This window comes from Bactrocera neohumeralis, chromosome 5 (genome assembly GCF_024586455.1).
Source record: "Bactrocera neohumeralis isolate Rockhampton chromosome 5, APGP_CSIRO_Bneo_wtdbg2-racon-allhic-juicebox.fasta_v2, whole genome shotgun sequence".
Classification (NCBI taxonomy): Eukaryota; Metazoa; Arthropoda; class Insecta; order Diptera; family Tephritidae; genus Bactrocera; species Bactrocera neohumeralis.
In genome coordinates this window covers 139524-154903 of record NC_065922.1, presented here as the reverse complement: position 1 = coordinate 154903, position 15380 = coordinate 139524, and the positions used below count along the sequence as shown (strand labels likewise).

The following is a 15380-nucleotide window of genomic DNA, read 5'->3' as shown; positions in this document are numbered from 1 at the left end:
GCACATTAAGGAGGGGCTCCTGTGTTTTAAAAGCTTAAAGAAGTGGGCATGATCCCGCCTAATAATAAGTTTAATTTATGTATCTTCCAAACCAGTCAAGATATATGTATTATCCGAATTAGCACGAGACCAACCTTTTCAATCTTTTTTACAATAATGTGAAAATTATTGAAATCGAATGATAACCCCGCCCTATCTGCAGATAACGGTTTTGTTAAAAACTACTAAAATTGCCATAGTTCAATAACCAAATGAGTCAGAGACATTAACTTTTACACTCATATGGGACAAGAGAGCTTTATAAGAGCCGGTGTCAAAATTGGACGATGGAGTGACAAATTGTCGAAATCGAACTGATTAAACCCCTATTATCGAATATTTGGACCCCAGTACGTAAATTTGACTTTTAACCGAAGATATCAGTCAATGTGCGAGATATATTTAATTGAAATTCAGGGTATATGCGAAAACAGGATTGAATTGGGTCAATACTTTCCTTAGATCCAATATTCCTAATAAAAAATTGAGCTTATAACAAAAATGAGTGGCGAAAACTTTGCCCCAAAATAACTAATTTTCGAACATCCGGCTGACTTTGATGAAATCCTAAGTGCATTTGTTACTGTGTGATAAAAATAGATAAAATCCAATCAATACTTCCATATACCACTTTTAACAAATTTTATGCTCAATTTTATGTCAGGTTATGAGTATTACGTATATTTATGTATATATAAAATTGCTTCTCGAGTATTACATAACTGAGTGAGTCCATCCTTTCCTATGCCCCAAATATAACCTATAAAATTATTTTCCGTTTTCCACCTATATTTAAACCGATCAGTTTGGTCAAAATGAGCCTAAATTACTAAACACTCATAATTCCCTTCCTGCTATATGGCGCAGAGGCTTGGAAAATGACAACAACTGATGAGTCGACGTTGCAAGTTTTGCAGAGAAAAGTTCTGCGAATGATTTATGGTACTTTGCGCGTTGGCCACGGTGAATATCGCATTCGATGGAACGATGAGCTGTATGAGATATATGACGACATTGACATAGTTCAGCGAATTAAAAGACAGCGGCTACGCTGGCTAGGTCATGTTGTGCGAATGGACGAAAACACTTCAGCTCGGAAAGTATTCGACGCAGTACCCGCCGGGAAAAGCGGAGGAAGAGGAAGATCTCCACTCCGTTGGAAAGACCAGGTGGAGAAGGACCTGGCTTCGCTTGGGATATCCAATTGGCGCCACATAGCGAAAAGAAGAAACGACTGACGCGCTATTGTTAACTCGGCTATAATCGCGTTAGCCAATGAAGAAGAAATTTTTAAACAGGTTATCTTAAAAGCGCTGAATTAGAATGAAATTGGTCTAGATTTTGGTTTAAACCTCATATTCCTAATATAATATAATGAATTTCTATCGTCTGGCTTACATTTTCCAATATACAATTTAATTTACCCTCTTCGGTTGAGTTAATGTCTCATACACATACATACATACGTTAGTATATATCTTATTTGAAGATGTTTTAATTAAATTTTAGCTGAGGCGGACTGAAAGATAGCAATAAAACTAAGTCTAACTTAATGGCCTTCAATATATGTAAGTCAATACGATGACAAATTGAATGATAATTTATTCACGATTTCATCTAATAATGAATGTCTAATTCTTTCGCAACGTTTTTTAATATAAAGTTAGCCAGCACCTGAAGGAATTTCTCGGGATTGATTCTTGCGAGTTGCAAGAGTATAAAATATTCGGTTACGCGAACTTAGCCAATACTTGTTTATACGAAATTTATGCTTATGATATCCCGAAATAATTTGACCTAAACAATTTCAGACAATACTTACGTTATCCAAACACAATAATTAGTATAGCATTCCCATCATATTTGGGAGACCACGCACATAAAATTTGAACATAATGTAACAACGCGTATAGAATGGCACATACATATGTAAATAAATTTACATTTATTATCTCTCTTTGGCTGAATAAGAGTCTTCGTATCTTCTGGAGAGCTGTAAAAGAATGGAAAAATATACTTATGTGCTTTTGCATATATGTATTTCGCGAAACTTTATACCGATTCCAAGAAAATACATATGTACATATATGTGTAAGTTAGCAATTATCCATACCGCTTGCTATTTACCAGTCCAAGTATTTGTACTTTATGCATTTTGTTAACAAACTGGATTTTAAAGTTGTTTTGCCACACAACAGAAAAACTAATAAAGAGAGTCAACTCGTTTATAAATTAACATGCTGGATACAATAAAAGTCTTCAAAAGTCGGTATCGTGGCCAAAGAAAAATAGTTTGTAGTCACTTGTCGTACGGTGTAGTAGTACGAAAAGACCATTTTTATTTATCATTAAAATTATTTGTGAAAATATTTTATAACTAAATATAAATATCAAAATGAAATATTCGTTTCTGTATTTAACACTTGTCACTTTGACGGTGTGCATCGTAGCGGAAAGTAAGTTATTTGGAAATACTGTTTAATTTTTTTGAAATATAATTTGATATAGTTGGCGTAGAATTCAATTGCTATTCAGTGAGTCTTTCGTTACATTCATATTTACATATTTATACACTAATGGTGAGTGCATTTATTTGTATAAGGAGAAAGTAAAAAGTCAGAAATGTATATGTATATTATCATATATGTGCATGGATTTTAGTTGAAGTTTACAAAAAGTTATATCACCTTGAGCAATTGGTATTATTACGAAACTCAAATTTTAACCTTAAAATCACAAACTTGTTTAGTCGTCCTCATTTTGCCCAGTAACATAATGGTTGTGCTAAAAATATTTAATATACATACTCGGATATACATATGTAGACGTCAGAGTTTTAATGCATTGAATAAATTTGCATAATTACTCTCATGAAGATATAAATAATACTAAATATAATCATTGATACAAATAGTCATTTGCATATTTAGGTTTGTTCCATACGAAAATCCATTAAAATGTTGCATATGCTCATATACTACATTATATACTCATATTTAAGTTCCAATACTGTATATATGTATGTACCTATGTATGTACGTGCTTTGCTTAAATTATGTAGAAAGATAAATAGGAAGGGAGTTTTTCGTATGGAACCAGCTTTACTAGTAGTATACCATAATGTACGCATATCAAATCATTACAATTCGCAAAATGCATACATATGTATGTATATATACATATCTTAAAACCACGTATTACAATGGGACTGAATACAATATTTTTGCATTGTAGTTTAGATTTTATTTTTACTTTTATTTCTTATCAAACAAATTCTCATAGAACATATTGTTGCTTTTTTACACCGATTTTATTTTTATTTTTCAAAATAAAGTTGCAATGGTTATTTATGTACACATTTTTCTTATATTCGAACTAAAATTTTAAAATATCCAATTTACGTCACGGTTTTTAAGTAGGTCCTGCTTCGTATGTTCAGAATTTGGAATAAAGTATCGGTATTTTAGGAAAATAATTTTTTTACATGCAACATTCTTCTATCACATCAGTAATAAATTTTCTTGGTAAGATAGGCGTCAGCAGAAGCATGTAGTTGTTCTTCGATCGACACCGGGAGTTCGAAGTCTTGCGAATTGTTACTATCAAAGCCAAATTTTGTTGTCCTGACATATTTCTTGACATATGTACATGCACAAAATTAATTAAATTAATCGAAAACAAGTAAGGAAGGACTAAACTCTGGTGTAACTGAAAATTGCATACTCTTGCACCTTGGAAGGATCAAAACCAAGGAAATATCTTCAGTTGTTGGCAAAATTATATATTGCATAAAAAATGTTGCAAAAGAATTCAACATTAATTTTTCGACAAAACAGACTATATTTTATCTCCCGTCAGCGAAAGTTATATTAAAATTATCTTCAAATAAGATATATCTTATATAAACAGAATCGAAGATAATAATTTTAGTATATTGAGTTGATGTGCAAAACCTCAAACAGAGAAACGGAACTCATTATGTTAATAATTTGACGTTTAGACGAAGGTCTAGACTTACTCCATTCATATTCAGAACTAAACTGTAAATTTAGTTTTAAAGAAACCTTGTCCACTTCATTTAATTTATATCACATATCTTGATCAACCTAAATGGTTTAAATACAGCTGTAAAGCGGAAATCACAGGACCGGATATATTTATAAAGAAATAACTCACACACTGACCGATATATTCGTCATACGGATTGTTAGAGTAACGAAAAGCATAGTACATATGAATAATTTTTGATATATTCAGCATTAAACTAAAGTATACGATCAGTTAATTTTGTTACGATATCTTACATATTGAACGGTACATATACGGTATAAAGCCAACCAGAAGTTTGAAAATCTTATATTTTGTATATAAGACATTAGGGTAGTATTGACCAGATTTTATCTATTTTTGACATTGCTATACAATATTAATAAAAAAGATGTTAGCTGAGTTCCATTAAGGTACTTCACATAACATTACCTATTGGCATAAGGAGTAAAGTTTGAAACAATTTTTATATTAACATAAAGTAACATTTATTCATTTCTAAAATTACTTCATTTAAGTTGTTTACCACATTATCAATTATAGAATCATTATTCTTCATTGGATGTCGGTAAATCATTGGGTTATTAATATTTATACATACATATGTGTTTACCGATGCTGCATGTAGTTCAGTTAAGCATAATTCTAAATTTGTTTATTAAATTCAAATTTTTATTTAAGGTGCATTCCAATGTCCCAAACCTGAAGGCGAATATCCTGATGATGTCCAGTGTGATAAATACTATCAATGTAATGATGGCGTAGCAAAAGAAAAGCTATGCCCAGATGGCTTAGTGTTCGATCCTCTCAATAGACACATCAATAAGTGTGACCAACCTTTCAATGTAGATTGCGGTGACCGAACTGAATTACGTAAGTTTTAATCGTTATTTTAATATCTAGATATGCTTACGTTAAGGAGTCTTGCAAAATTCTGATAATAAAATCATAACTTCATAAATTAAAATTAAACAAGAATTGTTATATAATTATGTATGTACTTCTGTATATATTAAATATATTTTTGAGCTATTCAATAATTACTTTAAATTACAGAGGAGCCAAAATCTTCGAAATTTTGTCCTCGTAAAAACGGATTCTTCGCACATCCTGATTCTTCTGTATGTGATATTTTTTACAATTGTATCGATGGAGATGCTTTAGAAATGAAATGCACTGTTGGATTGCACTTTGATGAATTTGGTGGGACTTGTGTTTGGCCAGATACTGCAAAACGTGAAGGTTGCGAAGCACCACAGAGTAAGTAGTACCTCTTTTATAGGGATAGACAATTTTAATTATCTTAAAATCTACTGTGCTACGTATACTCGTATATATTATAATAATCATATTTTCTACACACTTGTATTTTGAATTACTTTCGTTTGGTTTAGAAAAATCTCCAACCGGATTTGTGTGCCCCAAGGATCGCCCAAAGAATGATGATAAAGGTCAGGTAGTTACTCATCCGAAGTTCCCCCATCCTACAGACTGTCAAAAATTCCATGTCTGCTTAAATGGGGAAGATCCACGCGACCTAGCCTGTCAATTAGGCGAAGTCTACAATGAAGAAACGGAGATGTGTGATGCTCCTGAAAATGTTCCCGGTTGTGAAGATTGGTACAAAGATTCCGATGACAAAAAAGAATAACAATTGATTTTATTACACATACGTGTGTCGATGTAAATATGTATATTTTATGTATGTTCTACTCCAAGATCTGTGGTTATCTACTCTTACCAGACACTACGTATATGAACACTTTTTAAGTTATGAATCGTGTTTTAGAAGTACAATATCTGTGGATATTAAATAAATAAGCCATATATTTTATAATTTATAAGTTCATAATTAAAATATGGAATTACAAAGATCGATTTGTATATTTGTTATAGAATATCCAGCTGATCTAATTTCTTTTACAGTACAAGTTACGAGAGATCAATAAACTCAGGTAAGGATGTAAAGGAAGCTATTAGAAGTTTGCTCTATTTTTGATCACAAATTTCTGTGGCACATTATACAAGCGAAGATGAAAGGAATTATCCTTGATAAGCATACATACAACTTGTATATCTCTGTTTGAATCAAAATCTCATTCGAACATTCAAAAAAAAAATTATATTATCAAATTAGTAGAAATGGAGAGGTAAATTGCTGAGTGGAGTATTCATTTGTTTGGTTCCGGCGATTATATTAACGTAATTTTAAATATATTATTTGCAAAACGTCATCTTAATTTATGTAACCAGTAAGCAGAAATCATTAACAAAGCCAAAAAAGTCGTGACGGAACGATATATGGTACATACTTATGTGCAAGTATGTGAAGCCTGGCGATCCATAGTATTCTATTTCGCGTTCAAAGTTATATTATTAATTTTTAAAATATACACTTTTAGTAGGAGGACTCAAAATCTTAAGTTACAATCTTTCTTTTCATCTTCGAATGCCCATCAGGTGGAACCATTCAACCAAAGTAATATTATCTCTTATTTTTTAAGAATTAAATGCTTAAACGGCGTATTTAATCAGTGTTCATTATTAAAGGAATACGCGAACCATTCATCTCTTGTTAGTTATAATTACATTTTTATTGCGGTATTAGTTACATGTTTGTATTTTTGAAGAATAACTACCCACTACAAAAATATATGGCTTCCATAAGTTTAGAGTAGGTGATGAAAAATATGCCTTAAATTATATACATATACATAGTATATTAAATTTCACTTTACTTTATATAAGAAGCAAATATTGCATAATATCTTGTTTGCAAAATGTTAAGCGGTCGAATATTAATAAAATCTAGCGGACATTGCCGGGTAACTAAAGGTGCGTGCAATTGTATATGTGAAGAACTAATTCCTAGAAGAAATACACATGCCAAAAGTTTTTCTAAGATATCAGCAGTTAAAGAAACAACCGTAGCAAACGACAGGAAAAATACTGCCCTTATAAAGACAATTCAGATTTATCGCTGGCAGCCTGGGAAAACACCTCGACTTCAAACTTACCATATAGATCTACAAAAATGTGGAGTAATGGTTCTTGATGCCCTAATCAAAATTAAAAACGAAATGGATCAAACATTGACTTTCAGACGATCCTGCCGAGAAGGAATCTGTGGTTCATGTGCTATGAACATTGCGGGTATTAATTCATTGGCGTGTACGAGTAAAATTGATAGAAATCCTTCACGAATATTAAAAATATATCCATTGCCACATATGTATGTGGTTCGGGATCTTGTTCCAGATTTAGGACACTTTTATGCTCAATACCGTTCAATTAAACCATGGCTTCAACGTAACGATACTATTAAAGGCTCAATAGGAAAAGCGCAGTATTTACAGCACCTTGATGATCGCAAAAAATTAGATGGGCTTTATGAATGCATCCTCTGCGCTTGTTGTACGTCGTCATGCCCATCTTACTGGTGGAATGGAGATAGATATTTGGGACCAGCGGTTTTAATGCAGGTCTATCGATGGGTTGTAGACTCTCGAGATAATGTTACTGAAGAACGCTTGAAGCAGATAAATGATCCATATAGTATTTATCGTTGTCACACTATTTTGAATTGCACAAATACCTGCCCAAAAGGGCTTAATCCTGGTAAAGCCATTATTAAATTAAAGCAATTATTGTGTGGTTTGAAATCGAAGCCAACTGCTCTGCTAGACACAATTAAGCTTCAGAAGTAGATAATCATTAATAAAAAAATGCCCACGTCATTTTTTCTATCCTATTTGTATGCATTGTAAGCAAACATGAAGCCATAGATACTAATCCCCTAATAAGAACTATATGATTTGATTACTAATCTATGTTTGTATATGATTTATGTTTTTATCCTTTAACCTCAGAATAAATTATTTTAAAACTCTCTGCACGTTGGCAAATTGCTGTTGCCATATACGAAGAAACGCCTTAAATAGGCATTAAAGAAAACTAATTGAATATAACTTGTTCATAGCGCAAAAAAAAACTTGTTTTAATAAATATGTAAAATAGCGAAGAAGCAAATGTTTGAGAACAAAGTTTTGCTTAAAAAGCTTTGTCCGGGATAAACCCCTAAGTTACTCAACCTATAATAGTCAAATATAACAGACTGTTTTTGTTCCACTTTAATAGATAGAAAAGTTTATATCTCAATTATATTAAAAATTGAAACAATTCATATATAAAAAAATATATTTCTAAAAACTAAATTCCAAAAGTTCATTATTTTTTTTATTGACAAATATTTGCATCAATCATTTTCAAAATGAATAGTATTTATTGTACTATATATCATATTCACAGCAACGCATGGCCGTATCTACTAGTGGTATACAATAATTTTTCCACTAAATTTATATTTATTTTAGGATATTTTTACGCGCGCTGACCGCGGAAGATTCCCGTTTCCACGTGGATAGATATCAAGAATCGACCCTGACATACCAAATATGTAATCGTAACGGAGCCGTATTTTTATCTGGCCAAGGACTGTTAACTCGGCAGGATTCCTCGAAACTGCTGCAACAACAACAACTTTTTTCAATTCCAGTATATACCTCAATTACATTACAGTCGCACTTCTTCTGGTGAAGAAAAACTACTAGAGTAACTATATTTGGTTCTCTAAGAGATTTTTGCGATTTTACTAACTATGTCTGGAGTATTTCACAGTCCTTCAGCTAGACTGCACTTCCGCTAACAGCGTACAACTACTTAACGATTTGGTTAGTTTTACCGTAAGATAGATTTGGGATTTCAAATAGAATAATCCATTGTACTAATTTTCCTTATTAAAAAAATATAAATTTGATTTAAATTCGACTAAAATATATTTTTATTATTTACTTCATGTCAAGTGCTATTGGTAGCAAATATATCTTCCATCAAAAAAACATTTTTTAAGATAACTAATAGAAAAAATTGTTAGTATTTTGTAGTGTATCTCTTTATCGTCTAATATAAATGCACATCTTCTAGGCATAGACCTAATTAGGCTAAGGAAAGTATAATGAGGTTTTTAGGACATATATCATATATCAATAGTATGCGAATGGTAGGCACCTTGTCGTGGTGCAGGGGCTTAGGTCGCAGGGCATACTCGGCGCCCCCCAACCGGTGTGGGTGGTGTCAGCTGGGCACTGCCCATGCGGGTTGTCGGGTGCCGCATGCGTGCGGCAGCCAAGAGCTACCACCTCCTAATCCAGGGTGTTGGGCGACTCCCGTGCCCATTGGATGATTTGCAGCCAGGAGGAAAATTCGGCTGTATTTTAACGGAGCCTTCCCAACACCGGGCCGAATTGGGAAGTAACGGTGGCCTTACCGCGGCATGGGGCTCTGGCGCGGCGGACCTTTGAGTTCCCCTAAAAACACAGAGACCCGACAGCTCACCTCGTTGAGCCAAGGGTCGTACGAAAAAGAATGAGCGAAACAACAACAACAACCACTAATAACTCAACGACAACCATGACACGGCAACGAACAAAGCAGACGACAATGGACAACGGCAACAACAGCGGTACTGTTGCAGGCAAGGGAGGCTCAGGGGCTAAACGTAAGTTCAGCTTCCTGGACGCCCTATCGCCTGATGAGCGAGCGCTGTTTGAGGAGCATGCGAGAGACGATGATGATGACATGCCCTCATGCAGCGGTGCTCAACAGGCGGCATCCACTGCACCCGCTAACAACGCAGCGGACCACTCCGCAACTCCTCAAACCGGGATCAGCCCAGAGGAATCGCAACAATCTTGCGCAGCAGGAGGCACGCGCAAAAGGAAAAGGAGGCGCAGGGGAAGACTGCCCCCTCTACCACCATTAGGTCGTCCGGGTGGGAACGATGACCCCCGTAGGCGGGGTATGAGTGGTGCCAGCCTAAAATGGTACCTTAGGCACCTCCAGGAGGGAAGAACTCCTGAGGAGGCCGAGAGACTGGCAAAGAACAGAGTCAGAGGCAACAGTGCCTCCCCGACCACGAAGGTGCGTAAGGGCGCAAACATCGCATCCAACTGTAAAGGGAGCAGCGGGATTCGGGGCAGCGGTCGTGTCAACGCAAATCCAACCGCTAGGACTGGTAGTGTCAGGATAGCAACCCCGGCAGCCAAACGCAAGAGCAGCCAAATTACGCCACAGGAGCCACCAAACTCTAAGAGACAACGGGGCAGCTACGCCCAGGTAGCTGGAGGCCAGATCTCTGCACCGAATCCTTCGCGGGCAGCTGAGGGACAGCGTAGATATGCGGATGCCTTAAAGGGCATACGGATGGCTGTGCTGCCCCTGAACTACCCCGCGGAGATTCTGAAAGCAGCGGAGCTTACCGCTCTACAAAATCTCCTCATGGAGGAGGTGTACAGGGGTTGCAAGAACCCAGTACGCTTCCTTGGGGTGCACTTCAAGGGCGGATTTATGCAGATCGACTGCAGGAATGAAGACAGCGTCAACTGGCTAAGAGAGATCGCTCCCAAGCTGACTGGCTGGAAAGGGCCCAGTCTTTGCGTCAGGAGGGGCGAGGACATCCCGATCATGCACAGTATGACGGTACTCCTCCCAAGATGCGAAGGGAAACCCTTCGAATTTGCTCTGGGGCTCCTCAGGAATCAAAACAGAGGGATCAATACCTCGGCCTGGCGAGTTGTTGACAGCAAAATGAAGGGTGCCGGATGGAGGTTAAACCTGTGCGTGGACGACGAGTCCTACAAATTCATCCGAAAGGAGGGCTTCCGCCTGAGCTATCGGTATAGTGAGGTAGTCATAAGGCCCTACAAACCGAAGACTACAGAAGAGGAAGTCGAGAAGATGCAGGTGGACGAGGAATCTACTCGTCCCTGCACCATGACAGTCGAGCAGGTTGCAACTGCGAAAACCACAGCGGAAGTCCCAGCAGTGAAGCCGACCACGGAAGAGGGGGAGCTACCCTCTACGCAGGAGCTCTTGGAGGGACTCGAAGACATAGGTACTGCGGGGGACGGGGCAGATGAGGACCAGTTCCTCATCGAACCGATCCTATAGTGGTCGAAGGCATAAGAGTAGCCCAGGTGAACCTGCATCACGCGGCGTCAGCATCCGCTGTAATCGCGAGCAGGTTCTCGGCGGATAACCTGGGCATCCTGTTAATACAGGAGCCATGGGTCCACAGAGGCGAAGTCAGAGGCCTCAATGTGGACAACAATAAGGTAATCTGGGATCTTTCTAGTGAGAGACCCCGAGCCTGCATAGTAACTAAGAGAAATATTGATGTATTATGTATTTCAGAATTCCTAACACAGGACCTAGTTGCGGTGCAGGTCAGAGAAGAGGAGGGAGCGGACTTTGTTTTGGCTACGGCCTATCTACCAGGTGACACACCTACTGCGCCCCCGGAAGCGGTGCAGGGCCTGGTAGACTACTGCAGGAGGTATAAGCTACCCCTGGTTCTGGGGTGTGACGCGAATGCGCATCACACAGAATGGGGAAGTACGGACTGCAATGTACGAGGTGAGTCTCTCCTAGAATTTATCATTAGCAATAATCTAAGTATTGAAAATGTTGGGTGCGAACCCACATTTGTCACAAGCAATAGAAGGGAGGTGCTGGACATCACCCTAAGCAACGAGCTCATGTCAGGGGTGGTCTCGCAGTGGAGGGTATCGTCAGAACCTTCAATGTCAGACCACAGGATCTTGAGATTCGGGCTAGGGGTGGAGGTCATGAAAATTCCCCCTAAACGCATTCCCAAGAACACCAATTGGACTGTTTATCGGGATGCGTTAGAACGGAATCTGTCAGGAGAGGGGAAGTCGGTCAGAGGTACATCAGCCCTGGGTTTGGAGAGCAGGATATCTGCGCTGAACCAGGCCATTACAAACGCGTATCACTGCAGCTGCCCCCTAAAGACGATCACCAAGGGGCGTAAATGCCCCTGGTGGTCTAGTAAACTCTCGGATCTCCGATCGAATGTACGTAAGCTTTTCAATAAAGCCAAGCGTACTGGGAACTGGGAGGATTACAAAAGCAGCCTAACTGCTTATAATAAAGAGATTAGGTCTGCAAAACAAGAAAATTTCAGGAATTTCTGTGAGAACGTCTCCTCAGTACCAGAAGCAGCTAGACTGCACAAAGCTCTGGCCAAGAGGAAGACGAACACAGAATTAGCGATTCAAAAAGACGATGGCACTTATACGACAAATGCGGAGGAGAGGGCTACGGTACTCCTACGTGCGCATTTTCCGGAGACGGTTGAGGTGGACCTGTGCCTACCTGTCGCAGAGCACAAGCCATCTCGCCTGGACTGGGTGCTCGCAAGAAATCTGTTTACTGTGGACTCAGTCAGGTGGGCCACGGCCTCGTTCGCCAAATTCAAGTCTCCGGGCGCGGACGGCATCTTTCCGGCGCTTCTGCAACAAGGTGAGCAGATCCTACTGCCACACCTTGTACAGCTGATGAGAGATAGTCTGGCGCTGGCGTATATCCCTGAACCCTGGAGGACAGCAAAAGTGATCTTTATACCGAAAGTGGGAAGGAAAGACTATTCGCTGGCTAAATCCTTTAGACCGATTAGTCTAACCTCCTTCTTACTGAAAAGTATGGAAAAGATCCTAGACCAGGAAATAAGATCGAAGGCACTTGAAACTGCACCCCTGCATGCAAATCAGCACGCGTACAGAGCGGGCAGGTCGACGAATACCGCCCTGTACCAGCTAACCTCGGAGATACAGAGCTCGCTGGATACGGGGGAGGTGACGCTATGCGCCTTCCTAGACATCGAAGGTGCCTTTGACAATGCGTCCCACGGGAGCGTGGCAAGGGCACTGGAGAAAAGGAATGTGGCACCTACAGTGCGCAGGTGGATAGAAGCTGTACTGCGCACCAGAATAGCTGAAACCACATCAGGAGGCACCACTATCCGTCTCGGTACTACTAAGGGCTGCCCACAGGGAGGAGTTCTATCCCCCCTGTTGTGGAGCCTAGTCGTGGACGAACTACTGGTGCTGCTAACAAACAATGGAATCCGCTGTCAAGGATATGCGGACGACATTGTTATCATAGCTAGAGGCAAATTTGTGAGTACTCTCTGCGATATCGTACAAAGGGGACTAGGTCTAGCCAAGGGTTGGTGCAACAGTGTTGGACTAAACATCAACCCCCTGAAAACGACCATCGTCCCATTTACGAGGCGCAGGTCTCTGCCTGGCCTGAGAAACTTAACACTCGGAGGCAGGGAGATAGAGATGACAAACATGGTCAAATATCTTGGTCTCACGCTGGATTCCACGTTAAGATGGAAGCAGCACATTGACCTGACCATGGTCAAAGCTACTAAGGCATTGATGGTGTGCAACCGGCTGGCTGGTAGATCCTGGGGGTGCAAACCAAGGATCATCAGATGGTTGTACACCATGATAGTGCGACCAATTGTCACCTACGGGGCGGTGGTGTGGGCACCGAAAGCAGAGCAGACGACGGTAGCACTCAAACTATCGAAACTGCAAAGGCTTGCGTGCGTCTGTATGACAGGAGCTATGCGCACCTGCCCGACAGCTGCACTTGAGGCCCTGCTGGAGCTCACCCCGCTACACCTACTAATTGGTCAAGTCGCCAAGTACACTCTGCTTCAAATGACAGCAGAGGGGACTGGCATAGGTAAAATAATCTCGTCCCAACGCATGGAAGAGCTTAGTGGCATTATACCACTGGCTCCTCTTCCAAGGGACGGCATTAACAAAAAGCTGAACTTCACTAAGAAGTTTAAGATCACCCTCGGCAGCAAGGCCGAATGGAGCGACTCCGCATTCGAGCTGCTACTCAGGGATAGCTCGATCAGGTGGTACACCGACGGCTCGAAAACGTCGGAGGGAATTGGCGCAGGGGTCGCAGGACCACGCACAAAACTCTCCATACCTATGGGTAAGTTTCCGAGCATATTCCAAGCGGAGGTATTTGCTATAAGTCGGTGCGTAGAGTTGAACCTCCAACGCGGCTATCGCAACGAACGTATAGCTATACTTAGCGACAGTCAAGCGGCACTCAAGGCGATCTCGTCTTACGAGATAAAATCGCTATTGGTGCAGGAGTGTATAGACCGGCTCAACAGTCTTGCAGAATGCAACCAGGTGCACCTTATTTGGGTGCCAGGCCACAGAGGCATCGCCGGTAATGAACTGGCCGATAAGCTTGCCCGCTCTGCAGCATCCACCAGCATGGTAGGACCGGAACCTTTCATAGCGGTGGGTCCCCACACCATAAAGGAGCAGGTCCGCAATGATGTAGCAGTGGGTAGGGAGATACATTGGCAACACCTTTCAGGCTTGCGGCACGCAAAGTTGCTGATGAAGAGTTATAACCTCAAAAGGTTTAAATGCATAATCAATCTCCCAAGAAATAAAATCAGGCTACTGATCGCCTTCTACACGGGCCATTGCAAGCTGAAGAAGCACTTATTCAACATGGGCCTAGCTTCTTGTGCAAATTGCACGTTCTGCGATTTGGAACCCGAAACTCCAGAACACCTGCTAATGGATTGCACGGCAATCTGTAGGCGCAGGACCAAGGCCCTAGGATCCATGTTTCTAAATAGGGATCACATCGCCTCAATAGCACCTAGCAGTATATTGGAGTTCATCAATTTGCTGGGGCTAGCTGAGACTCTGTGAGTCAGGAGAGGGCACAATAGACCCTAGGTCGCGGTGCAATCCTCATTAATTTATCTATCTATCTATCTATAGTATGTTTGCAATTCCCCTTTTCGTGTGACCCATTCTTTGCAAATTTTGGACGCACAATCTTTCCTCCTGTGAACAATGTTTTTTCGACCCATATAAATTTTCATTCCACAGATCTAATTAATTTAATATAACTACTTATTACACTTTTTAAAGCACGAGGCACGCTATTTGCACTTTTTAAATTACAGTTAACTTTCCTTTCCTTATTTTTATTATGAATATTATATGTACATAAATGAAAATTTTCAAAAAATGTTACCTGTTTATTGTCGTTAACTGTATAAGTACGAGGTGTTAATCCAAAATTTTTTGAAGAAATTATCTTAATTTTTGGAAAAAGAAAAGTCAGACGGAGCCATGTCAGAACAATATGAAGTCTCGGGCATCGTTACAGTATTGTTTTTGGTCAAGAATTCACGCACAAAGTAAGCAATGAATACAGCTAAAAATGTTATCGTATTTCAGGGACATGCATAATTAACACCATAAAAACAATTTGGCGAATTTAAAAAATCTTGACGCTGATCGTTCCCACCAACGTTTCTTTCTAGATGTTATAAACTTCATGATAAAATTACCTGAACTGTAGGTGAA

The 15380-nt window shown here is 39.5% G+C and overlaps 2 protein-coding genes across 2 annotated transcripts; both read left to right on the top strand.

The window, feature by feature from the left end:
• The first annotated feature begins 2308 nt into the window (after positions 1-2308).
• LOC126759118 (protein obstructor-E) lies at positions 2309-5960 on the top strand. The gene is made up of 4 exons (XM_050473735.1): positions 2309-2495; positions 4768-4959; positions 5143-5346; positions 5481-5960. The coding sequence occupies exons 1-4, from the start codon at positions 2435-2437 to the stop codon at positions 5735-5737; spliced, it is 714 nt and encodes a 237-aa protein (XP_050329692.1). The 5' UTR covers positions 2309-2434; the 3' UTR covers positions 5738-5960.
• A 906-nt stretch (positions 5961-6866) lies between these two features.
• On the top strand, positions 6867-8013 carry LOC126758060 (succinate dehydrogenase [ubiquinone] iron-sulfur subunit, mitochondrial-like). The gene has a single exon (XM_050472054.1). It carries the CDS (start codon positions 6867-6869, stop codon positions 7791-7793), a length of 927 nt encoding a protein of 308 aa, XP_050328011.1. The 3' UTR covers positions 7794-8013.
• The last annotated feature ends 7367 nt before the right edge of the window (positions 8014-15380 follow it).

Coding starts and splice junctions, on each gene's coding strand:
- LOC126759118 (XM_050473735.1), top strand. CDS start 2,435: ATGAAATATTCGTTTCTGTATTTAACACTTGTCACTTTGACGGTGTGC. Junction 2,496..4,767: donor GGTGTGCATCGTAGCGGAAA/GTAAGTTATTTG, acceptor TTTTTATTTAAG/GTGCATTCCAATGTCCCAAA. Junction 4,960..5,142: donor CGGTGACCGAACTGAATTAC/GTAAGTTTTAAT, acceptor TTTAAATTACAG/AGGAGCCAAAATCTTCGAAA.
- LOC126758060 (XM_050472054.1), top strand. CDS start 6,867: ATGTTAAGCGGTCGAATATTAATAAAATCTAGCGGACATTGCCGGGTA.